This window comes from Sminthopsis crassicaudata, chromosome 2 (assembly GCF_048593235.1).
Source record: "Sminthopsis crassicaudata isolate SCR6 chromosome 2, ASM4859323v1, whole genome shotgun sequence".
NCBI classification, from domain to species: domain Eukaryota; kingdom Metazoa; phylum Chordata; class Mammalia; order Dasyuromorphia; family Dasyuridae; genus Sminthopsis; species Sminthopsis crassicaudata.
The window spans coordinates 254,411,694-254,439,392 of NC_133618.1; the positions used below are offsets into that span (position 1 = coordinate 254,411,694).

The window sequence follows — 27,699 nt, forward strand, 5'->3', positions numbered from 1 at the left end:
GAGTCAACATATTACCTTGACATACTTTTAATAAATACCTTTTAATTCTCTTTTTCCTGAGTTTTATGTCATTAATCAAGATGAAGACCTGAATAAAGAATTTTCCTTTTAACAAACATGTATATAATGAAGATATCAAACATCAAAACACTATCAGATCAATTCTATAGACATACAATTCCAGGTTATTCTCTTTCTTGACATTTAAATGTCCTCTATACAATATTTACATTAAATATATTCCTGAGAGTGACTAGCTGTAAGATCCCTTCATCCACATTCTATTCTCTCATGGTGAAAGGAGAATGATTGGGGGGGGGGGGAGATAAAGGTGAAAGTAGAAGGTACTATGTTGGGAACTGGTGAGTTTCCTCTCACTAGAGATCTTCTAAGCAAAGGCTAAAAGACCACTTGTTCAGCTTGTGGCAGTAGGAGCTTTTGGAATATAGGTTAGTCTACATGTCTTTTAAGAACCTTTCCAATTCTGAGATTCTGTGAGGAATCCAAGGATATCTAGGTTCAATAAGTCGCCTGGTCATAGACCTTAGGAGTCCTTAAGAAGCATTCTCCTAATGCCCTCCTCCCCATAAGAAGGCATCAGAAAGGCACTGGCAGCCCTGTACAGTTTGTGGTTTGGGGGTAGGAAGATGGGTAAAGAATGTAGGGAAAAGCAACAGGGCCTAGGTCATGTGAAGGGATGATGGAGACGTCTGTAGATGGAGCTCAGCTTCTCTCTGAGCACAGAGAAGGCAGGTCTCTCCTCAGCATTGCTTTTCCAGCACTCCAACATGAGTATATAGACTTCAGGGGAACAAATGAGTGGGCGAGGAAGCCTATAACCTCGGGAAATCTGCTGAATGGTCTCTTGATTGGTCATTCCTGGAAGAAGCAACATACATCAGGTTAAGAAAGATAGATCCAGGGTGTCCATCCACTTCAAGAGTTTCCCTTAGGAGGAAGACACTGCTCCCAAGAAGACTTTCCTAATTAACCATATTCATTACCCATTGTTCCAAAGCACAGTCTGTCAAAAATGCAATTTTACTTCATCAATTAGTGACTTTGTCTCCAAGATATTGAACTTTGTTGATTGAATGGCTTTCTAAATTGATTCTTTGGGTTTATAGATATTATGTTTAATCCATCATCTAATTTCATTTTCCTGTGCTTGTTTCTTTTCTATCCTCACCAAACTGGAGCTACTGTAGGCGGAAACCATTATTTTTTAATCAGTTAAGAGACTCATCAAGAATAAAAGTCTTCATTGATTGTTTAGACTAGACACTGAGTCAAGGCTATTTCCCTTGCCTCAAATTAGGAAGGCCCAGGAGTATGGAGCCATTAGTGTTCCTGGTGGTCTCCCTTGTCAATAGTACTATAGATCTAGAGCTTGAAGGAACTTCAGATATCATCTAGTCCAACTCCTTTATTTTATAGATAAGAAAATGGAAACTAGGACATTAAAGAATTCCCTCAAAATTAGAAAGGGTAAGAAGTGGAATTTCCAGAGAGGAGGTGGGAAGGGAGGGAGAAAAATGTAGATTACAGAGTTTTACAAGGATAGATACTGAAAATTATCTTTGCTTGTATTTTGAAAAATAAAAAGCTACTTTTTTAAAAATGGGATTTCTATTTCATGGGCATATATCTTTTCTTCCTCATCAGGCTGAAAAACGTATAGGATCTTAAGTACCAAAGTTCCTGTATTTCCATTCAACTGGCACTCCTGAAGACGGGACCCTTTTTCCATCAGATTGAAGGTGTCCAAAGAAGAAATTCTTGACTGCTAAGAGCAAAGAGTTTGAGGCAACTCCATGTCTTATACTAAGGACTCCCAAGAGAGAGTAGCCATAGTTTCCCCCTTCCTTGGAATCTTCTATAAAAATCTAACATAGACCTAAAGGATTCACATGGGAGCCTTGAAAAATTTATCCAAAGTCAGGCAGGTATGAGCTCTGTGGTAATACTAGAGTTTACAGGAAAAGCTAAAGAGAGAGTCAACTTGGGGACCATACCTTCATAGGGACACTGTCCATATGTGAAAACTTCATAAAGCAGGATCCCATAGGACCAAACATCTGATTTCTGTGAGTAGATCCTATAATTGGCTGCTTCTGGCGCTGTCCACTTTACAGGTATTTTGGTGCTGCTTTTTGTGGAATAAATATCATCCTAAAAAGCAACTGAAAAATGAGTCATTCTGGGGGTAAGAGAAACCAAAATACATTCCCCCAGGTCCAATGAACCTAGGAACCTTGAAAGGGGAGGAACAACAAGCATTTCACCCCTTCCACACGGTTCTGGGATGTAAGGGCTCCCAATCTATTTAAACAACTGTCAATTATTCATGCTAATGGAACCAAAACAAAAGCATAGGTAAGCCAATAACATGAATAAACTAAAATCAGTTTTGCCATATTTGGTTTAAAAATGTACAATCTTTTATCATATTGACTTCTTATTGATATTTCATTTTATTGTCACTAGAGGTCATTTCTATTCCCTAATAACAAGCTTGAATGGGCATTGGGAGGGAGGCAAGTAGAATCTGCCATAAGTTTAATAAGAACTCAGAGTTTCTGGAAGCCAGACCAGGAAAGAACCTTATGGTTTATCTAATCTAACCCTATCATTTTACAAAAAAGGGAAAATGGGTCTCCCAAAATGTAATATCTTGCTCAGGGACCCATAAAATCCAGACACCTACTTTTAATACTAGCTCTGTTCCTCACTACTTGTGAGATCTTAGGTGAAACCAATGTTCTATGAATCTTACTTTTCACCTCTGTAAAATGGGAAGAGTAAAATAGGTCACCTAAAAATTATACACCCTAGGGGACAAGCTTAGGGGTCTAACCTATATCATCTGAATCTCACCTTAAGGATATTTCCCACTATTTCAGAACCATATTATGGTCCTATACATATTTCATGTGTAAACCACATATGATAAAGAACTATTGCCATAGAAGACAGGATTTAAAGGGATAAAGATGGGAATAACTTGATCAAGAATAGATTGCTGGCAAGAGACAAAAGGAGAAAAACAGAGGCATTGTCCTGACCTTTAGCAGCCTGGCTAGGCCAAAGTCTGCGATCTTGCAGGTGAGGTCTTCTCCCACCAGGATGTTTCGAGCAGCTAGATCCCGGTGTACAATATGCCTTTCCTCCAGGTAGGTCATACCCTCAGCTACCTGGCAGGCGATGCTCATGAGGTGGATGATGCTGAGGGCCTTCCCTTCTGGACCTAAAAGACCAGAAAAGAAATATAAAGTCATGACCCTGAGCCAGTGAGAGTGATGGCAGTTCCCTAGGGCTGAAAATCCATAGGTACTGTGATACTTGTCAAGTGTCCACAGAGACAACCAGGTTAAATGCGGGAGGGTCTAATGCAGTATCTATGGGAATATGTGCCACCATAGATTGATGGCAAGGTCAGCCCCAGAATAGATTATTTTTCATGCAAAGCCTCGAGGGAATAAGTGAACACTGGACATTTCTAGTGCTTGATATGGGGTCTTCTTCATAGAAGCACCATGAAAGGGAGTGTTTTTAGAAAGTTGCTGCTATACATTCTTATGAGTGAGATCTAAAAATCAAAATGGAGGAGAGAGGATAAAAGAGAAGAGGAAGAAAATGTGATAGAAGAGATGGAAGAGAGTGTAATGAAGAGAGAAAGAGAAAGAAAGAGGAAGAGAGACAGCAAAGAAAGGACAGAGAGATAAGCATATGGGAAGAGGTACAAGGAAATGATATTGGAAATGAGATGGAAAAAAGAACATGAAGAGAGAGGACATGGAGGAAGGGAGAATCTGGGGAGCATGAGGGAAGGCTGTAGAAGATGGGGAGATGGAGGTGAGAAGGAAAGAAGAATAGAAGGGATAATGATTTGGGATGACATGGGGGAAATGGAGAAGAGGCTGATGAGGAAGAGATAGAGGGAAAAGATTTGAAGATAAGGGATGAAGATGAGAGGAGAATAGAAATGAGAAAAGGATAGAGGGGGTAGGAATGGAGAAGATGATGGGAGTATAGAAGTTCCAGAGGGATGAAACAGAGAATTGGAGGGGAAAAGGCAAGAAGAGAAAGATATACTAGGTTATACTGTAACACATATAAAATGTATGGGATTGCCTGTCATCTAGGGGAGGGAGTAGAGGGAGAGAGGGGAAAATCTGGAAAAATGAATACAAGGGATAATGTTATAAAAAAAATTACTCATTCATATATACTGTCAAAAAATGTATAATTATAAAATTAATTTTAAAAAAAAAGAAGAGAAAGATATAATGAGGGTTGGACAGGAGACAGTAGGGAAAGAGGTGGAAAAAAGGACAATGAGGAGAGATGTATATGGAATGGAAAATATAAGAAAGGGTATTAGATTTGGTCATGGGGAGAATAGAGGAAAGGGAGAATGTTTAGAGGAAGGTATGGCGGGAAGGGGAAGATTTGGGGAAAGTTGTGAGACAAAAACAAAGGAATGTGATGTCCTTGGTCCTTGTGTTCTAAAATCTTTCCCTAGTGAGGTTGTAGCCAGATCCCTTAAGGAGCACAGCTCTATCAATGAGATGATTTCCAAAATCTATTCTTTGCCCTTTGGCCTTTCAGGAAGTCTGATTCATCCAGGTAAAGAAAGGAAACTGGGTTTTCTAGGTCAGGATTTTTCACAGGTGACTTAGGATCTATGACATTCCCCAGAGACTGCTTACTCACACCCAGGCACTTCCCTTCCATTCAGGTCCCTAGTCCCAGGATAAGGTTGGGAAACTAGGAAACTCAAATACCCTCAGGTCTCAGGGAAAAGTCACAAATTGTGGGAACTAAAGAACTCACAGACAGGAATATCCTCCCAACCAGAACCATCCCAGTAGTAATATTGGTGCACCTAAGTCAAAAGCTAGTCCAACCTTGGTGAGAATAAAACTTCTCAAAGGGATATTATTTTCCTTCTTAAAATGTGTAATTATTATCTATGTAATCAGAAAAGACTTTTTATCTTCAAAGAGCTCAGTACATGTTTCTTAATTAAGCCCCATAGCTTCTCTGGAAAGTAAATCTGTATCATTAATCCCATTATGCTGGTGGGGAAACAGAGGCTGAGAGGTTATTACTGTTATCATGATCATCATTATTATCATTAGCTAATGCTTTGTAAATATGGATGGGGCCCTAACAGTAGAACTAATGGGCATCTGAGCCCAGCTTCCTAGTGGTATCAGGGTCAAGGTTAAGGCTGAGTCAGGAAATAGGCTTCCTCCTGTATGGTTGTGAATGCACCAGAGTATTTGTCTAGGCTAATTGGGGCCCTGGTCTCAACACCAAAGCCCCAAGGGGACTAAGAACTATCTGCCTATCCCCTTAGCAGCACTTTAGACTTATCTTGGAGAGCTCATGAGACAAGGCCCATGAACCTCACATATAGTCCACCACAGCATTTGTCTCTGGACCAGGCAGAACACCATACTCTAACCTAGATTGTCTTCTGAGTATTAGGCTTGTCTCATGAGCTCTCCAAGGTAGGAACTATACCACCTCATTCTCTTGTCTATCCCATAAGCCAAGAGGAGGTTCTCACTACCACATAGCAGTTGTTGAATACCCATTCATTATTTGCTAAATCATTAAAAGGGGACTGAGGTATCTGCTGAAAGCAGAGCAGCTATAGGGAGATGAGACAGAGAGGAAAATATAGCAAGGGGAGCTGAATAGATCATAAAAGGGAGGGTCTGTGGGTGGGTTCCTCCTCCACAATGGACAGCAGGCTCTTGAGATCTGTGGCTGGCAGAGGAAGTAGGGGGGAGAGTACTCACTGTTGAGAAAGCTCTGGAGGTTCCCTTTTCTCATGAGCTCAGTCACAATGTATACAGGCTCCCCAATGGAGCAGACTGCATGCAATCTGATCAGCTTCTCATGCTTTAGATTCTTTAGATTCTGAATCTCCTTGGTGAAGTCATCAAGCTTCATGTCAGCTGCAAGAAAGAAAGCAAACTTGGCCCATGAAGGCCTGGGGAAAACATGAAAGAGTGGGCAACCTCCATCGTCCCATGATCGCCTCAATCACAACCCTGCTGGCCTCTCAGGGAAAGTGGAAACCTGAACAAAGAAGGAACAGTAGACACTCAGACCTTGTCCAGCAGGGTATTGGGGGTAGACAATGGTATAAAAAAGTGAGGAGACTTGCATTTCCATGCATTCAGTTTTCTGTTACTTTTGACTGGTTAGTTTTGCATACCTATTAATCAAATTTTCAAATGACACAAATCTGGCAGAATTAGCATATTTAACAACAGTCAAGCTACACAAGCCAGAACAAGGGACCAAATCTAATGGGATGAAGTTGAATAAGTATAAATACAAAGCCCTACACCTGAATTCAAAAAGTTAATTACATAAGGAAGAGAGGAGGACTAACTAAAAAAGATTCTATGGGGGCAGCTAAATGGTGCAGTGGATAGGGCACCAACCTTGAAGTCAGGAAGACCTGAGTTCAAATCTGGTCTCTGACACATAACACTTCCTGGCTGTGTGACCCTGGGCAGGTCACTTAACCCCAATTTCATCAGGTAAAAAAAGATTCTATGGGAAAAGATTGCAAGTTCATTATGTGTCCACCCAAAAAGCTCAAGAAATCTTATAGTGTATTAGTGAAGGCAGAGGGTCAACAAGGGCAATGATGGCTTTCCAGTCAAATTTTCCCTGATCAAATAGCATGCAGTAGTGTTCTGTTCTATGTGTCACATTGTAGAAAGAACATTAACAAGCTAAAACATATTCAGAAGGGAGGCAAGGAAAGTAAAAGACCTAGAGACCTTGTCATTTCTGAATCTACTGAATCTACTGAAGAAAGGAAATCTTGGGAGAACATGATAGTCATCTTCTAAAAAAAAAAAAAAATCACAGAGGAAGACAGTCTTTTTGGGTAGAAGCTGCTATAGAGACAGATTTAATCAGTGAAGGGAAAGACATCCTAATAATTAGAGCTGTCAAAAAATAAAATAAAGTAGTGAGTTCATCAACACTGTAGGTCTTCCACCAAAGGCTATATGACCACTTATTCAGGAAAATGTAGAGTGAGGACCTGTTCAGGACTGGATTGTATGACCTCTAAGGTGCCTTCCAACTCTGGAAAGCTTAGGATTTGAGGAAATCCCAGCTAATAGATCCCATTCCTCTATGGGAGAGTTTATTCTGTTCTTCCTCTGGCCACACTCTCCAACCCCATACCAATCCTGGCCTTATCTTGGCCACTGAAAGACTGTTTTCCTTACTTATCAGCATGGAGCAAAATGGGAGAGAGTAAAGTGAATCACAGAACTTGGCTCATCCCTCCCTAAACATACCAGACTTTATGATCTTTATGGCCACTGGAATCTTATTCAGCCACAAGCCTTCCCACACCTCTCCAAAATAGCCTTCTCCCAGCTTTCTTCGAAGGGCAAACTCAGACCGGGGCCGTTCCCATTCATCCCTCTCCAGTAGCCGCTGAAGGATGAAAAGAGACAGAGACAGAGATGAGCAGGGAAGAAGAGGGAAATGGATTGGCCTGTCTGGAGTTGACATGTAATGTGTCTATTTGTTTTGACAGCAGTGCAGAAAACTGCAATTTCTTATAAGGAAGACATGGACTTCCTCCACACACATGCACACAAAGCTGCTGAACTGGAAAGGAAGACAATGGGATTCAAGACATAATTCAGGGGAAGCTCCTTGGTCCCCTCCCAGGAGGAAACAGTCCTTCAGTTGGAAAATTACCTTGGTGAAATCAATATCCCAACAGGTCTTTCTGGCTATTTCAGAGGAAGGCAGGATGTGCTAGCAGTCACTATCCCTAAAAACCGAAACCAAACCTTCTCTAGATCTCAAGCCTGATCCTGTGATGACCAAGAAGAAGCTAAATTCTCATCTCAGAAAGTTCTTCTCATAGTTGACCTGAAAGCAGGATGTTCTGAGAGTCCCAAATAATTACATGGGGAACTTAAGTAGCACTTTGTGTGTGTCCCTCCATCAACCTTTTACAAACACTAATTACTACCTCATGGGCGGTGGAAGTGTTATTATTTCTATTTAATAGTTGATGAGATATGGAAGAATTTTATCATTTCCCTTCTGTATCAGAGCAAGAGGGGTCAATCCTAGATAAACTGTGATTTACTGTCTCCTAGCCCAGAGCTCAAATCCAATAAGTAAAGCAAAGTTCCTACCAACCCCTCACACCCACAATTTCCTCTGTCAGGATATCTAATAGGGCCTAGGGCATCTGGGGCTCATTTCCCAATGGATCCTGATATTGCACATTCTATGACCTAAACCCTAGGACTCCTACTTGGGAAAAGCCAGCAAGTGAAATCCAGAATATTCGGGAGTAGCTCTACCAGCTATAAATGCCTAATGGGAATGGTATGGCCTCATATCCAATTAGTGTAAAATCCCCAAAGGCTGATACCAGGCTCTTTAATCCCGGTCTCTCTCCCTTCCCTACCACCACATGGCCAGAAGTGAACCCAAGAGTGAGTATAAAGAAATAGCCTCAGTAAAGACTTTTTCATTGTTGTTATTCAGATAGCTTCCCAAGGAAGTGAGAAGAAGGTAAGAATGAGGGAGGAGGAGGAAAGGGGAAAAAATTTGAGGAAGAAGGGGAAAGGGGAGAGAGATGGGGAGAAGGGAAAGAAGAAGAGGAAGAAGGAAAAAAGGAAGAGGAAGAAAAGAAACCCCACCTCTTGTACACAGGGCTGCAGCAGGGGTGTCTGAATAATCTTCCAGTTGGCTTTGTAGTAAGTGAGGAGCTCCTCCAGGCTGGGGAAAATCTGGCCTTTCTGAATATATAGGCCACCCTCTGGAGCCTTGGCAATTCGGTAATGGCAGACCTTGGCTTGTGTGCGAACTGTGGGAAAAATGACAGGGAAGGGATAAAGAAGAAGAGAGAAGATGGAAGGCGGAGGAAGCAAATGAAAAAGAGAGAAAAGGATGAATGGAGAGAAAGGCAGAGGAAAAGAGGTTGGAGAAAGGGACAAGGAAGGAAAAGAGAGGTTAGGAAGGAAAGGAAAGGAGATGGAGGAGAAGGGAACATAAAAACTAAAGTTAGAAATATAAAAACAATGAGTTTCTTTCCCATTCCCTTGCCATCCAAATCTACAAAAGATAGGACTGTATAAAGGAATTAGATATTGATGGAACTTCAAAAATAATTAAAATAGGAACGAACATTCAAATTCAGGGAAGGGGAGAGGTAACTTAACCTAATATCTAGGTAATCTTAAGTATCTCAGAATGGTGATTGCTCAGGTGTGACATGTTACCAAAGGGCTATCACCCTTTTGCCAGGCTGGTAAGGACTAAAAGTTTGGGGACAGATCTTAAAGACAAGATTAGAGTTTAGTTATAGCTCTAATTCTTTTGTGGGTACCACCATTTTTTAAGTCACCAAATTCACAATCCTTAGAATCATTTTGAACTCTTCCTTCTCTTTTATCCTTTATATCCAAATAAATTGGCAAATGTTAATTCTACTTTCATCACACAACTTTCATTCACGCCCTTCATCTCCATATTCACAGTCACTACCCTAGTTTGTGGAGTCTCACCTCTTTTCTGGACTAATGTACAAGCTTCCTAATTGGTCTCCCTGTCTCAATCCCTTCTCCATTTCAATTCATTCTCCATGTAATTAACAATTGGATATTCTCTTAGCCATGTTCTCCCCAGCTCAAGATACTCTAGTGGAACTCTCTTGCCTCCTGCTTGGCACTTAAAGACCTCCATAGTCTAGCTCCAGCCTCACTTTTATGGATGATTATTACATTATCCTTTCCCAACATACTACACTGGTTGTTCCCCATCCAGAAAATGTAGTCTCTCTTCATCTCCACTTCCTAGAATCTCTTGCTCCCTTCAAAGCCCAGTTCAAGAATTACCTTCCAGTTTTATATATATATATATATATATGTGTGTGTGTGTGTGTGTGTGTGTGTGTGCATGTGTATTTATATGTATATATATATATATATATATATATATATATATATATATATATATATATATATATATATATATATATATATATATATATATATATATATATATATATATATAGGTGTGTGTATGTATGTATATGCACACACATAATTTTATATACACATAGATGCATATACATGGATATATTGTAATTAATTTTTTTATATATGTCACCATCTTCACCCTGACAATAATATAATAAAATAAGCTCTTTGAGGTCAGGGACTGATTTTTTGGTTTGTTTTATATCCCTAGAAGCTAATAGAATATCTGGCACATAACAAACACAATAACTACTTGTTAAGTTCAGCCTGATAGCTTATTGTAAAGCTAGCCCTATACAAGGCAAATAGGGAATACTCAATAAATATCTGTTAAATTGAATTTAACTCTCTCATAGATCAGGGTACCATACTCCACAGGAAAAAAAGGCATCTTATAATGTCTAAAAAGTATTAGTCCCATTCTACATAGGTTAATTAAAGGACCAAAATGGGAAGGATTAGTTTCTAGATACATAGCTAATCAGTGGGTGAGGTTCTAGGGTCCAAGGTTCTTTTCCTGGATTATGCCATGTGAACCTTCTTCCCTTATGACATTTCTAGCATTTTTTCCACACATGGAAACCCTTCACCCCATTCATTCACCCACCAATGACTTGTAAGGCACTTATGATTTCAAAACACTCTGCTACGACCATAGATGGTTATCATCAGAGCCATGCACCAGGTCAAAGAATATGGAGAGAGCTGTGCTGTCCATCTCCCTTTGGGAGACATAGATGAAAATAGCAAATGGATTATATTCCTTCTAATTAAGCTCCTGAGGATAAGTCACCTCCGATCTCTTCAAGTATTAGCATTTGGTCTAAATCACTTTGGGTTTGTCCAAGTGGATCACTGCTTTGCTCTACTGTGCTCTGTGATATAAGAGTTCTTGACTATTCCAAATCCTCCAGAACTCCTTTACCAAAACCTAAGCCTTCAGGAGCTACAAAATCAAGTGGCAAAGTCCTTTCATCTCTAGAGCCTTATAACTTTCAATGTATTTTTTACACCTCAGAAATCAACAAAAGCTGCAAACCAAGGTTTAATGTATTGTTGTGTTGATTGCTCAAAACTTGAGGAAATGATGAAGAAATTGCTTACAATAATACAGATTAAACTGAAAAGAATGTTGGGGTACTAACTGTTAAACATTCATCAGCACATCACTGCTCCAAAACCTCCCACAATAGAGGATTGACAGGTCAAGGAATGTAGGGAACAGATTGACATGGCTTCCTGGAAGAAATTACCTGACAATGAGTAGTCTCCTCGACTACTCTCACTGGGCCGAACCAGAAAGGCTCCATGCTGGTTGGAGGAGGAGAGCAGAAGTTGCTGAGCCTCGCTCCGGCTGATTCCATCAAAATACCACCTGTAAAACAACCCAGGCAAACAGATCCCTTTAGAAGTCATATTGGGGCAGGTCACTTAGTTTATCTACCTTTCCTTCACATTACCACCACCCTGTGGACCTAGTCTTGTCGTCCAGGAGTATGGAAGGAGCTGTTTTTAGTAAGGTCTCAGTCATGTAGGGTAGGCTAGTTTGATTACTCCTTTCCCAAAAAAAGTCAAGATAGACATTCGGATACTTGATTGGCAAAAGCAGGGATGGGTGTCAAGGCTTGAGCCTTAAAGATATATCTCCACAGTTGCCTAAGGGCATTAAGAGAAAATGGTCCAAAAAGAATCAGTGCTTTGAATTAGCAAATGAACCCACCATGCAAGCCACTAATCCTGGGCAGCTGACCAGATGCATGGAGTTAAGGAGGGCTCCTTCTATGTGAACTAATCCTGGAATTATGCAATGTTTCCTTAACATTTTATGTAAACCTCCTAACTGTTAGACATGATAGTCTCATTTGGCTACAATCTTGAACCTTTCATACCAACCTGAGTTAATCTAGGCCTCCAGGAAGGGTATACAGGGTTAGGATTGAGATAAGGGTGTTCAATTCTACCTCTTTTATCAGTTATATTAATACCAATTCCTGGCACCCCTCAATATAAGGAGACTACCCTAATATATATGGGTCTTCCTGGAGAAATCTACTCCACTGGAGGATTCCAAGATCCCTCATCTCCTTTTCTTTTATAGTAGGAGTTTTTAATCTTGAGGTCTACCAATAGGGAAAAAATATCTAAATATAGTTGGTTTCCTGTCTAATTCTAAATATCTTATTTTATGCCTTCAAAAACATTATTCTAAGAAGGGATCCATAGGCTTTATCATACTACCTGAGGTCCATGACACAAAAGAATGTAAGAGCTGCTACCCCAGAGTCTCTAGAAACATACTAAATTGTCCAGCACCACTGCTCATCCTGGTAAAGGCCTAAAGAAACTCCTCAGTAGTGGTCCATGCTCCCTCAGGTCAGAAAGCAGCTCCAAACCATTTCTGGAAGTTACTAGCCCTCAGGTAGCTACCCACTAGGAAAGAGCAATGTAATTCAAAATGTTTTCATTGAGCACTTTGTGTACCCAGCCCTGGAGAAGTATGGAGATGAAAAGGTACAGCCCCTATCCTTAGGTGTTCGCAGTCTGTATGGGGACAAAAGTCACATACAAGTCAGAAAACAAAAAAACTGTATATGGGCAAGAATCTGTTGTAGGTACTCTAAATGCTCCAGTGACTCATAGGAGAGACACATAGGTCTAGGCAGGGTTCTCATGCGGTCCCCATCCAGGCTCTCTGCCAATCAGATTCCTTGAATGCAAACTTCCAATGATACCAGCTGCTACTTGCCCCCAATCAGCCTGAATCATCAGGTGAGGATTGCTGTGGTTGGCTTGGTGCCCAGGAAGGAGTATTTCTTGTAAGGAACATGAAAAAGTTCTTTCTGTTCTGGTTCACCAATGTGTCAGACCCACTCCACAAAGGCCATGGGGGAAAACACCCCATTTAAGTCTGATTCAACTTCCCAGAAAGACAAAGGTATTCCTGCTCTTACCTGTTCTGGGTATTTGACTTCCTTTCATGAGGGCCTACAACCCTCCTGCTTCCTCATTTTTTCCAATGGCAATTCTAATCCTTTTCAATTCATTAAGTTTGCATCAAGCACCAACTTTATGCTTCCCTGCATGATGGAAAGGGCAATGAAATGGAGTCAGGAGATCTGTGTTTAAGAACTAGCTCTGTCACTCTCATTATGTGATCTGGGAACAATCCATTTCATTTCTTCCTCTGTAAAATAAAGTTGGATTTCATGACATCCAGCACTAAAATCCCATACTAAGATTTATACAGTGCAATGGAAGCTCAGAGAAGGAAGAAAGCTAAGACTTGAGGTGTTTAGGGAAGGCTTCTTGGTTACAGAAAGGTACTTTCAGGAAGGGGATTGAAACATAGATGTCTCTTAGCCCATAATGCTAGGCCCATGTCCAAAATGTAATTCCTTATCATTCCCCTAAAACATAATTTCTCTATTTCTACCAAGATCACCATCACTTCTCTGCTCACTCAGGTTCACAATAATAGAGTCATTTTTAACTACCCTTTATTTTATTGCCCCCCTAAATTTTATCAACTGCCAAGAATTATTGATTCTACTTCCACAATATCTCCACTCACACAGCCAACAACCTAGTTCAGCCCATATCACCTTTTTCTTCTCTATTCAGATAGCCTAATTTGGCTCTCTGCTTCTAATCCTTTCCCTCTAATCTATCCTCCACAGCCACCATTATCATAAAATACAGATGTGACCATGCCATTGCCCTGCTAAAGTAGTGCCTTTTTGCCTCTAAAATAAAATATAAATGTATTTGTCACTTATAATTCTTTACAACCTGAATCCAGCCCATCTTGATTTCATATTATTCTCCAATATGTGCTTCATTTTACATTCAAAGTGACCTATTGTTGTTTTTCATACACAACAATTCATAGTCCACTCCTGTGCTTCTGCACATCTAGTCCTTCCTATCTAAAGATATTCTCCCTCACCATCTCCACTCCTTGCGATCCTTAATCCCCCTTTAATCTCAACTGAAATGGAACACTCTTGACATTTGATATCTTTTCCAATTATCCCATCTATTGCTGTTTTCTCTACCTATCCCAAAATTTTTATTTATTAGTTTTATATATTATAAACTTTATAAGTATTTTGAATTTATTTATGCATGAACATGTTGATTCTTGAGGAACTGCTTCATTTTTGTCTTTGTATCCCTAAGGTCTATCATAGCACCTGGGCATAATAAGCACTTAACAAATTTGAATTATATTGAATTTTAGGAGAGAAAAGAGGGAGAATATTCTCCAGGGGAACAACAATGGGACATGAAGTAGGTCACAAATTTCATGTATAGGAGACAGTAATAATGGCTGGAGTAATGGCTCCTCATAACGAGACAAAGCAAGAGTAACCTGCTTTCTGCCACAGAAACCTGAAAATTTGGGGATCTGGTATAAATTTTCTGTCCAATAACTCTCTGAATAACTTCCCATCTTTGCTCTCCTTGAGTTCTCCTTGAGTAACCAAAGTCATGTTATAAAAGGGATAGTTCCACTGATCATTCCCTCTCTCTCATTTAATTTCTCCTTTATTGGTTTGATCCTCTCTGCCTATGAACATGATAAAGTACCTGAAATCTCTTTGGAAAAAAAGAGGGAAAGAAAAAGCTCTCTTTATTTTTTCTCCCTTTCCATGCTAATTTTCCACTAAGTGCAAATCATGTACTGCTTCTGCTTCCTCACAATCCACTTACTTCTTCATTCTACAATCTGGCTCCTTTTCCCATCATCTATTTTTGCCCTTTACCAAAGCCTTCATCCTTTTTTACCTTTTTTGCAGGACTTGTCACTACTGAAAAATCCTTCCTTTTTAATAACTCTTCAACAATGCTCTTATTCATCCCTTTCTTTCTTCACTGTCATACCCCTATAATTTAATCTCTTCATCCTCTCTCCCTTAAACCACTGAAATAAACTTCTTATTGGGCTCCCTACTTCTCATCTTCCTTTTCTCCTATCTAAGCTCCACACAAGCTGTCAAAAAAAAAATTGAACAGCCTGGCCCATGCCACTTATCTGTTGAAACATTTTCAATAGTTTTTCATTGCCTATATACGTAATAATAATATACATAAACTCCTTACTCTAGTTTTCAAGGTTCTCCATAATTAAACTTCAGCTTGCCTTTTAAGCCTTTTTTCATGCTATTTCCCTTGAGGTAATTCTTCATTCCAAGCATACTTCCTACATCCTTGAATTCCTATTTTCCTATAAGCTATCCATTGTACCTGAAACATACATTTCTCTACAAAGAACTCATTTTCTTCTTTCAAAACCCAGCTCAGGCATCACATACTGGATGAAACCTCCCTCATTTCCCCACCCCTTCAATATGATAACGATCTCACCCTCTGCAAAATTCTCTTAGCTTTCTGTTCAGAACTTTTCTTTGTACTTATGATCTACTATCTTATGCCATATGAGGCATTGCAAATCATAGACTTAGAGCTGAAAGAAACACTAGAGACCATTAAGTCTAACTTCCTTTTATAGATGAGGAAATCCAGGTCCAGAAATGGGCCTAATTGACTCTTCCAGAATTATGCAGCACATGTATAACATATCAGACTGCTTGAGGAAGGGAAGAAAAGAAGGGGAGAAGGAGAAAAAATTTAAAAAGAAATGTTGAATGCAATTTAAAAATACTATTAGTTTTTTTTAAATTATGCAGCTGATAAGTGCCTAGGAATGGGGCTTGAAACCTAGGTCTCCCTGACCCTAGTTAGATCCAGCATTCTATCTAATATACTACCCTGCCTCTTCAATGGCTTATGTGAAAACTCCTTACAACCAGAAACTGTTTTTTTTTCTTTTTTCTGTATCCCAACTTTAGCCTAGGATCTTTTTTTAAATTGGATACAAGATTTGGAGCTAGATATTATTTTTTCACACATAAGTAAACTAAAGCATAGAAGGATTTGTCTGAGGTCACTCCAGTGGGCTTTTGCCAGATGCAAATCCAGCTTCCTCAAATTCAAATGCCAATACTCCTGTTATATAGCATACTGTCTCAAAAACAAACAAACAAAAAAAAGCATGTCAATCAATAATTATAGATTACATAACTCAGTTGTGGCTCCAATCTAGCCCAAATTTGGTTTAGTGCAAAGGGTGCTGGATTTGGAATCAGAGTACCTGGATTTGGATTAGGATTAAACAAGTATGCTCCCTGTGTGACCTTGTGAAGTCCCTTAAATTTCCTAGACTTAGATTCTTATCTGTAAAACGAGGGAGTTAGACTAGATAAGATTCTTTCTTGGAGAAGGAAATGGCAAACCACTCCAGTATCTTTGCCAAGAAAACCCCAAATAAGATCATGAAATGACTGAACAATAGCAAGGGCCTTTCCAACTCTAAATCTATGATCCTGTGACCTCTCAAATTCCTGGCCTAGAAAGTCTTCTCTATAAGGCCAAATAACTGAATTGAGCAGCAAGGGTATTATATATTAGCAAGTATCCTGACAATAAGACCTTGAAGACTCAGGAAAGGTCTTATAGGGAATACACATAATGAGTTCTTCAGCAGAGGGTAAGCTATTTGAGGACATGAAATACATCAATTTTGTCTTTGTAAATCTAGTTTCTGGCACAATGCCTTGCATGTACTAAGTATTTAGAAATTTGTGTTGTGTTGAATTTAAGTGAAACCATCTCACATTATCATTTGTTATTATAGTTTTTATTTACAAAGCATATGCATGGGTAATTTTTCAACAGTGATCCTTGCAAAATCTTCTGTTCCAAATTTTCCCCTTCTCCCTCCCACCCCCTTCCCTAGATGACAGGTACTCCAATAGATCACATCATTTTTTTAAACAAAATGATATATAACTATCCTACTTTGTTTTCCTCTCTGGGACACAGTATGGTTTATTGTTTCCATTAGCAACAACAATAATTATGCATTAGGATTTTCATGATTACTGGACTAGGCTGGGACCTTTTAAAGTCTAAAAGCCTCCTCTTTACTTTCATCCAGTGCTCTTAGTCCTTAGAGATGGAATACTGGTAGTATAAAGAAAAAAGAGAAAGTTTGTCATTCATATGGAGAGAGGGGAGGGCAGGAAATGGGATTGACTAGTGATCCTTTCAAGAAAAGTGCCCCATTAAAGAAATGGAAATTAAGTGGATGCCCATAAGTTGAGAATAAATTATGATATATGAGTGTAATGGAATATTACTATTCTATAAGAAACAATCAGCAGTCTGATTTCAGAAAAGTCTGGAGAAACTTACATGAACTGCTGCTAAGTGAAGTGAGTAGAACCTAGAGAGCATTGTACAGAGCAACAACAAGATTATGTGATGAGCAAATGTGATGGACTTGGTTCTTTTCAACAATGAAGTGATTCAGGTCACTTTCAATAAACTTGTGATGGAAAGAAAGTGAGGACTATGGGATTGAATGTGGATCACAACACAATATTTTTACCTTTTTGTTGTTATTTGCTTGTTTTTTTCCCTTATTTTTCCCTTTTTTGAGCTGATTTTTCTTGTGTAGCATGATAAATATGGAAATATGTTTAGAAGAATTACACATGGTTAACCTATGTTGGATTATTTGCTGTCTAGGGAAGGAGGAGGGGGAAGAGAGAGAGAAAAATTTGGAACAAAAGGTTCTGCAAGGGTGAATGTTGAAAACAATCTTTGCATGTATTTTGAAAAAAACATCAAATTTTTATGGATCACAATAATTCCAGATTTGTTTGTTTAATTTTTAAGTTTTTTATTTATCATCAAAACTTTTTAAAAGAATATATAAAAAGAAAGTAAAGTGTCCCATGTCTGGCTTAGTAATCTTTTGGATGAGATTCCATGATTTATGGTATACCTGTGAAAATGGAAGTTTGGGGTTGTCATGAATACAGAATACCTGATGGTCTCCTGGTCAATGTTTACTGTTTCTCCAGATGAAAAAATATATGTACCACACACTTTTATATCTAATCTACATTATCAATATTTTCTCTATAACCGCCTTAGGACTCAAAATCAACAAAACAGCAAATCAAGCCCTGATTTTTAGTGTTTGATTATTTCACCTTGGCATCTCTTTTAGGAGGTGATTAGTGGATTCTTTCAATTTCTATTTTATTCTCTGGTTCTAGAATATCAGGAAAGTTTTCCTTTATAATTTCTTGAAAGATGATATCCAGGCTCTTTTTTTTTGATCATGGCTTTCAGGTAGACTAATAATTTTAAAATAATTTCTCCTAGATCTATTTTCTAGGTCAGTTGTCTTTCCAATAAGATATTTCACATTATTTTCTATTTTGGTTTTGTTTTATTGTTTCTTGATTTCTCTCATAAAGTCATTAGCTTCCATTTGTTCAGTTCTAATTAACAAATTGCTTTCTTCAGTGAGCTTTTTATCTCCCTCCTACTGACAAATATTTCCTGCTGACCTTCCAAGTTTTCTTTGCTATCTCTGGGCTAAGATGTCTAAAAACCTCCAGTACTGCTGCTGATATTCAGAGGCCCCATAGCCTCTGCTTTGCTGGCCCCTAAACTGGTCCTGAGCAGAGCTGCACTGGAATGGTCTGCTCTGGAACTGCATGTTGGTCTCGCACCCTGCTGCCACAAACTTTTCCTATTGGCCTTCTAAGTTGTCTTCTGCTGGGAAATTGTTCCACTTCATCTTTTTGTGTGTTCAGACATTCTAAAACTTGTTTAGAGTCAACATTTAAAGGAATTTGGGGTGGTTTGGGGGAACTGGGTGCGTCCCTGCCTTTACTCCGCCATCTTGGCTCTGCCCCTGATTATTTCAGAGGTATAAATGCTCCCACTGAAAATGTGACAATAGGCTCTCAGCCATGTGGAGCTGATCCCAGCACACCCTGCAATACAAGTCAGGTAACAAAAGTTACTGAAGAGAGAATTCACCACCAATGAAGAGGAAATTAAAGCAATAATTAGGAGCTATTTTGCCCAAATATATGTCAATAAATCTGACAATCTAAGTGAAATGGATGAATGTTTACAAAAATATAAATTGTTCAGATAAACAAAAAAGTAAATAAAATATTCAAAAAATCCAATTTCAGAAAAAAAGAAATTGAATTAACTATCAATGAACTCTCTAAGAAAAAATCTCCAGGGCCAGATCTATTTACAAGTGAAATTTACCAAACATTTAAAGAACAATGAATTCCAATACTATATTAACTATTTGAAAAAATAGGTAAATGGGGTTCTACTAAATTTCTTTTATGAAACAAATATGGTGCTGATATATAAACCAGAAAGAGCCAAAACACAGAAAGGAAATTACAGACCAATTTTCCTAATGAATATTGATGAAAAATGTTAAATAAAAGATTAGCAAAGAAATTACAGCAATTTATCATGAGGATAATACACTATGATCAGATGGGATTTATACCAAGAATGCAGGGCTGGTTGAAAATTATTGGCATAATTGGTCATCAGTAAGACAACAGAAATCATATGATTATCTCAATAGAAACAGAAAAAGCTTTTGACAAAAACAGCATTTGCTCCTATCTAAAAAAAAAAAAAAAAAACAAACAAACAAACAAACAAACAAAAAAAAAAAACTAGAGAGTAGAGGAATAAACTGATCTTTCCTTAAAATGATAAATAGTATCTATCTAAAACTATCAGCAAGCACTATCTGTAAGTCAAAAGCCTTCCCAATAAGATCAGGAGTAAAACAATGATGTCTATTATCACCACTATAATTCAATATTGTACTAGAAACTTTGGCTTTAGCAATAAGAGAAGGAAAGGAATTTGAAAGAATTGAATTTGCCATGAGGAAACAAAAGTATCACTCTGCAGATGATATGATGTCATACTTAAGAAAATCCTAGAGAATCAATTAAAAGACTATCTGAAATAATTAATAACTTTAGCAAAGTTGAAGGATATAAAATAAACCTACATAAATCATCAATATTTCTATATATTACCAACAAAGCTCAGCAAGAAGAGATAGAAAGAAATTCCCTTTACAATAACTATTTTATATTTGGGAGTCTTCTTGCTAAGACATATCCAAGAATTATATGACAACAACTTTTCACACAAATAAATTCAGATCTAAACAACTGAAAAAATCATCAGTTATTCATAGGTAGGTCAACCTAATATAATACAAATATTAGGTATAATATAATACAAATAATACAAATTTCTACCTAAATTTATTTACTTATTCAATGTCATACTAATAAAAATACCAAAATTATTATGTAGAACTAAAAAAATAATAATAATAAAATCTGGAACAACAAAAAGTCAAGGATCAAGGAAATCAATGAAAAAAAAATGAAATTGAAGGTAGTTTAACCATACCAGATCTAAAATTATATTATACAGCAGCAATCATCAAAATTATCAAAATAATTGATGTTTTAGTACTAGTTAAGAAATAGTGTGATGAATCAGTGGAATAGATTAGGTATACAAGTAGTATACCTAATTAAGTATACACAGTTGTGAGTGACTATAGTAATCTACTGTTTGATAAATCCAAAGACTCCAGCTTTTGGGACAAAAACTCACTCCTTTTTTTTTTTTTTAAATAGTTTTTATTTACCAGATATATCCATGGGTAATTTTACAACATTGACAATTGTCAAACCTTTTGTTCTAATTTTTCCCCTCCTTCCCCCCTCCCCCCCCAGATGGCAGGTTGACCAATACATGTTAAATATGATAGAGTATAAATGAAATACAATATATGTATATATGTTCAAACACTTGTTTTGCTGTACAAAAAAATTGGACTTTGAAATAGTGTATAATTAGCCTGTGAAGGAAATCCAAAATGCAGGCGGACAAAATTGGAGAGATTGGGAATTCTATGTAGTGGTTCACACTCATTTCCCAGAGTTCTTTCACTGGGTGTAGCTGATTCTATTCATTACTGCTCTATTGGAACTGATTTGGTTCATCTCATTGTTAAACATGGCCACATCCATCAGAATTGATCATCATATAATATTGAAAAACTCACTCTTTGATAAAAACTGTTGGGCAAACTGGAACAAAGAATGGCAGAAACTAAGCATAGATCAACATTTCACACTGTAAGATAATATTAAAATGGGTACATGATTTAAACACATGATTTAGGTGATGCCATAAATAAATTAGGAGAGCAAGGAATGGTTTACCTGGGAGATCTATGGAGAAGAGAAGAACTTATGACCAAACAAGAGAGAGAAAATGTTATGAAATACAAAATGGATAATTTAATTACATTAAATTAAAAAATTTTTGCACAAACAAAACTAAAATTGTGAACTTTTCCTTTTGTTCTATTTCTTCTTTCACAACATAACTAATATGGAATATGTTTGCATGATTGTTTGCCATCTTGGGGAGGGATAATGAGAAGAAATTTGAAACTCAAAATTTTATAAAAAACGAATATTGAAAATTATTGTTACATGTAAATGGAAAAAATAAAATACTATTTACTAGAAAAAAGAAAGAAAGAAAGAAAGAAAGAAAGAAAGAAAGAAAGAAAGAAAGAAAGAAAGAAAGAAAGAAAGAAAGAAAGAAAGAAAGAAAGAAAGAAAGAAAGAAAGAAAGAAAGAAAGAAAGAAAGAAAGAAAGAAAGAAAGAAAGAAAGAAAAGAAAGAAAGAAAGAAAGAAAGGTGAGAGTGGTACTTTGCAAGTACATTCCTAGATGTTGCTTCCTTTTGTGGACTGGCCAGGCTAACCAATATATAGCCCCTCATACCCAGACAGGCACTATCCAGCTTCCCTGATCCCTGCCTGCTCTTAGAAGAATCAGCCCTCTCTCTCCCCCTACAACAGGATGCCCTTGTGTCTGGCTCAGAGGAAGATGCTAATTACACTTTGCCCTTTCATCTCGAGATCTCAAAGAGCTTCACAAATAATCATTAGCTCTACCAGCCTGGCTATATCTATTTTCATAGGGAGGAACATAAAACAAAAGTCAAGAAAGGCATTTGCCCAAGGCCAGCTTGGTCTTCAGGCCAGGAATGGGACTCTTGTGCAGCTGGTTAATGCAACATAGCATGGATTCCCACCACCACTCCCTAATCCAGCCCTAACACTAAGGTCTCTATGATCTAGAGACTCCCTGGAAGAGACAAGGAATTAGTTCCCTCCCCAAACTTTGAACAAAGAGTGGAGGAAAAAGCAAAGGCCAGCATTCCAGTAGGAACTAGCTAAAGCTAAATCCCATCCTCTTCCCTAACACATACAGAGGAGCTCTGAGTTGGTGAGTTTATCTCAGGATTTACTAGTAGTTACCCTGACTTGAAAAGCCAGCTTTTTTTTCTCTAGCTCTCACTACCATTACCAAGTGTATGTATGTTTCAAGCAACACAGGAAGCCTTGCATAGTATGATTGATTTTGAGGCCTGAAAAAGATTCTTTTATCATCATTTCCCACCTTCTTCTTGTAACATCTGAAATTCTAGAATTACAAGTCTTTTGCTTCAGACTCTGTCTTCTATTATAAAATTAAAGCTCATGGGGAAAATTATACATTAAGTCTATTTTGTTGGTTGGTTATTCTTTAAAGTGAATAAATTTATCAGGCCCTTTCATGAGAGTTCATACTGAAGGTAAGGATTATTGGAAGGAAGGAATGTATTATTCTGCCAGATCTCTGAGGAATAAGGAAGGAAGAAAGGGAGAGGAAAGCAGAGAAGGAAAGAACAAAGAAGGGAACAAATGAGAGGGGGAGAGAGAGAGAGAGAGAGAGAGAGAGAGAGAGAGAGAGAGAGAGAGAGAGAGAGAGAGAGAGAGAGAGAGAAAGAGAGAGAGAGAGAGAGAGAGAGAGAGAGAGAGAGAGAGAGAGAGAGAGAGAGAGAGAGAGAGAGAGAGAGAGAGAGAGAGAGAGAGAGAGAGAGAGAGAGAGAGAGAGAGAGAGAGAGAGAGAGAGAGAGAGAGAGAGAGAGAGAGAAGGAGGGAACAAACATTAAGCATCTTATGTGTGTCAGGCATGCTGTTAAATAAGCACTTTACAAATATTTCACTTGATCCTCACAACTCGTTTTACACTTGAGGAAACTAAGACAAATAAAGGTTGATATTTGCCCAGAATCACACACTTAGGAAGTATGTAAGATATGGATTTAATAATAATAATGGAGACCAACATTTATATGGCACTTACAAAGTGTCAGATGTTAGGCTAGTTTTTTGTTGTTGTTGAGTTGTTTTAGTTGTGTCTGACTCTTCATGACCCCATATAGTCTTTTTTTTGGCAAAGATACAGGATTGGTTTGTTGTTTCCTTCTCCAGATCACTTTACAGATGAGGAAACTAAGCAAATAGAGTTAAATGATTTGCCCAGGGTCCCACAGCTAAGTTTCTTAAATCTAATTTGAATCAGGCCAGGAGCTCTACACACTGTGCCACTTAATGACAGCAAAAGAACGAATTCTACTAAAAGAAAGAGGGAACTGGAAAGGGAAATTGAGAGCAACTAAAAGCAATACAAATTATATTTCAGCGGTCCAAGAGCTGGTACTAATTACAGCAAGGCAGGCCCAGGGATTTGCTCATTGCCCTTTAGATAGATCTGGCTCGGTTACCAAATGTGTGCCTCTCCCAGGATTCATAGCTCTTCTTTGGATTGTGGTATCATAGTACTGGAAGTTAGAGTCAAGAGACATGGACTTGAATTCCACCTCAGATACGAATTGTGGGACATGGGCAACCAGTTCCTTGAAGGCATGGAGTCTTTCATCTTTGTAACTCTCAGCAACCTTCCACAGTGACTAGCAAATAGTGGGTGCTTAATAAATGCTTGTTGATGGATTAATTACTAAAATCATACCCTGGTACAGTATTACCTCACAGGGTTGTTGTGAGCTGTAATTTGGAAACTCTGCATGTATGTGTATGTGCATGTATGTATATATATGTGTATGTATGTATGAATACATATATATACATAAAATATGTGTGTGCGTAAAATTTAAAGGGCTATATATACTGTATGGGTAATAATGCCTAAACAAATTGAGGCACATAGATATAACAGAATACAACTTTATCAAAAGAAATGATGAATATGAAAAATTCAAAGCACCATGAAATGACAGAACTGATTGAGAGTGAAATAGGCAGAACCAGGAAAGCAATATACACAACGAAAGAACAATTTAAAAAGAACCCCCCCAAAAGCAATATTGTGTAATAATAATGATAACCAAGCTACACCCTTTCCCTAAGAGTTGTGAAAATGCATCTCCTCCTTTCTTTGCAGAGGTGGAGGTTTCTATGGATACATCACTGCATATACTATCAGACTCAGTTGAGTGATTGAGTTCTTTGTTCTTTGTTTTTGTTGTTTTTTGTTACAAGAGATACTTCACTAGGGAAGGGAAAGAGAAGAATAATGGAAATGAAGATAATATTAAAAAACAATTTTTCAATAAACATTTGAGTATAACCTAAAGTTACATTGTCAGGTGTAGTTATTGTTATTATTATTGTACAAATTGATTTCTTCTGAGATTACTGACAGATCAGTTTCCTTCAGCACATGTTAACTGTGAGGATCCCGCTTGGAACTACAAAGGTTCTAGATTTCTCTATCAGTATTTAGGAAGGTTTTTCAACAAAGACAAAGATTTGAACTCAGACATCTGAGGAAGAGACACTGACATTTGTCCCTGTGGTTTTCCATAAAAACTGAAAGTGGATTGTATTTGCTTAGAATCTTCAGAGACAGAATGTTCCCTAAATATGTCTAAGAAATATGTCAGTAGGATGGAAGAGTAGGGAAGAGGAATCGTCAGCTTAACTTCAGAGATAAGAACAAGGCAACCTTATCAAGGTAAAGTGACCTCAAGAGTATCTCTTTTTTTTCCACTTTTTTTTTCATCCAACTCTAATGGTTCATTCTCTTTGAAAACCATCTTCACTTCACTTTCTCTAACATAACAAAGAGAAAAATCTAAGTAATCCATGTTTCTCAAAGATTAGTAATAATTAGACTATCGTTAGGGAGACTTGTCATAGTTAGGCAAAGAAGGATAAAGTTACTGAATACCACTCCCCAGATAACTACATCCCCCTTATTAAGCTCTCCCTTCACAGGGAAACATGTGGGACAACAGCATTCCCAGAGAGAGTTCAGAGCCCTACTATGAGAGAAGACATTCTTCTTTGGGTAAAATCGGAATCCAAGAATGGCCTACTACCAAATCTGATCTCCTTTTTAAGATACTTCAGTTGCTCTACATCTGTGCTCTTGATTCTCCATGGGATCTTTAACTATTACTTCTCCTCTTGTCTAAAACTCCCCATTTTCCTAAAAAGAAATAATAAATCTGGTGTAAATTCAAGAGGGAATTCCTTTCTCAGGTATAATGTGGATAGTTTGAGATTAAAAACACAGAAATTAAATAATCTACTAATGGAGATTAGACTCAACATAAACTGTGCTCTCCTAAACAGTAGTATGGCTACAGTGAAATTTTGTCCATGAAGCCTTCCCTGACTAACACCATATCATAATGATCTTTGATTTTGTTTTTTCCAACATTTGGTTATACACACTATTACCTTGCTCTCACATGCCTGCCTTGCCCTTCCATATCTTGCCAAACTAGATCACAAAATCCCTAAGGGCAGGAACTGAGCTTTCTGCTTCTTTTACATTTGTCATATAGGAACTCACTTAATCCTTAATAACTGCTCATTCTATTTCCTCCTTCCTTCATACATACTTGTCTGTCTCCTCAGAGCAGGAAGACCCAACAGTCATCAAAAAAGAGTACAAAGAAAATTATGCTTGCTCAGTCTTTACTTTGATATGTCCATAATAGGAAGCAGAGCCTTCTAGCTATATTTAATGATAAATGACCTTTTTGCCTAATTATGTGAGGGGATCATTCCAGGGAGTTTGATTCTACCTGCCCATGTTTCCATTGAACTACATCTCCCTGACTCAACTCTCTGAACACAAATCCAGAGTTCCCAGAACAATTATTGGTTGATGACATAGATAAGTTCAAAGGTCCAGATACTAACAGTTCTGTTCAACAGTTTCTGTTTAACAATTCTATAGGTTACCAGATTAGGAGTTAATCAGAATCACTCAAATCATAGAATCATTGATTCAGAGTCAAAAAGGCTTTTAGAAGTGATCTAGTCCAATCTCTTCACTTTGCAAATAAAGCCTGGCTGAATTTTTAAATAGTTAAATGACTTGCCCCAAAGTGTACTGATAAATAATAAAATCATATCCTCTTGCTCTAAACTCAGTACTCTTTCCACAAGGATGGGCTGCTCTTTAAAAGTTATTCTCATGTTGAGAAACTTACTTGATATGGAGTGAAATTGATAGGAAAACAATGTGCACAAGAATTATAATAATGGAAAAAGTGAAGATAATTACCACAAATAACCAAAAGGTGAATGTTGCAAAATTATAAAAAAACAAAATTGGCTCCAGGGAACAATTATAAGAAAACATCTTTGACATATACACACACCTTTGTAGAGGTGGGGAGTGAAGGGGGTGGAGGAGGCCAGTCCACACGTGTAAAATATTGCCTCAGATTTTTTTTGATGTGTTAATTTGTTTTACTGATTTTTTTTTCCCTCTCCCTTTCCATTTAAAAAAATTTTGTTATAAGGGATAGTTCTCTCTGAAAAGGAGGAAGGAAATAGAGAAATCCATCTGATTTAAAAATAAAAGATTCACAAATACAAATCAAATTTTTAAAAGTTTATCTCTTAGTTAAGAGACTTTGGAATGGTATTGGGAAGAAGATCAGTAGAATGGACCTTATCCATCCTTGGAAAAGAATCAGGTATTTTCTAACAGTTGTCAAAGTTTAGAAATTCACTTCCTGATGGCAGGGCACTGAGTATAAAATCATTCTAGATTACTTTCATTTCCAAGGGGTCTGATTTTCTAATGTTACCAGAGCCCATTAGAGTAACAAGCAATAAATAAAAAAGTAAAGTCTCTAAGGGAAAAACCAGGAAAATCAAAAAGAAATTCTCACTTGTATCCTGGATCCACAGTGACTTGAAAAGAATTGAGTCCAGTTATCTCCCTGTCCCCCCAAAAGACCCATGGTCAGTGAAGTGCAAATATCCATGATACTTACGGTTGATCGGAGAAGGTATCCTGAGTGGCTTTGGCCACATAATTAATAGGTACCAGCCCAGTGCTTGGCCGACCAGAGAGCCTCCTCGCAAAGATGTAGTCACCCTCTTCTTTGATCACAAAGAGCTTGTCTCCTCTGCTCACACTCAGCTCATCTGCACACCTGGCTGTGAAGTCATACAGAACCATAAAAAGGACCGAGGGAGGGGGGCTGCTTGATTTTGTGGAGAAGGGTTCTAGGTCAGGGTCAGGATCAAGGTCCATTGTAACAGGATCAGGGCCTGGGTATCTGGGGATGCAGTCATCAGGAACACTGGTGGGCCAGAGCTTGTTCCAAAAGAATGATAAGAAGGTCAAGTGTTTTCTTAAGAAAGGCTCCATCTTGGCTGCTGACAGACCCCCAGGGTACCAAGATTGTTTCATAAGGACCTGCCCCGTTGGAAACAAGAAATAGATTTGAGTTCACCTGGCCCAGATGGGACAGATCTATCAAAGCATCATCCTGCCTGTGTGAGGAACTGCCTCCAACTGCTCCCTCAC

General features: G+C 38.0%; 1 protein-coding gene across 1 annotated transcript; it reads right to left on the reverse strand.

The window, feature by feature from the left end:
• Positions 1–25: 25 nt before the first annotated feature.
• On the reverse strand, positions 26–27,699 carry SRMS (src-related kinase lacking C-terminal regulatory tyrosine and N-terminal myristylation sites). The gene is made up of 8 exons (XM_074285065.1): positions 27,161–27,699; positions 11,312–11,433; positions 8,718–8,884; positions 7,344–7,485; positions 5,814–5,972; positions 3,066–3,247; positions 2,016–2,172; positions 26–879 (listed from the first exon to the last, which is right to left on the reverse strand). Exons 1-8 carry the CDS (start codon positions 27,580–27,582, stop codon positions 686–688), a joined length of 1,545 nt encoding a protein of 514 aa, XP_074141166.1. The 5' UTR covers positions 27,583–27,699; the 3' UTR covers positions 26–685.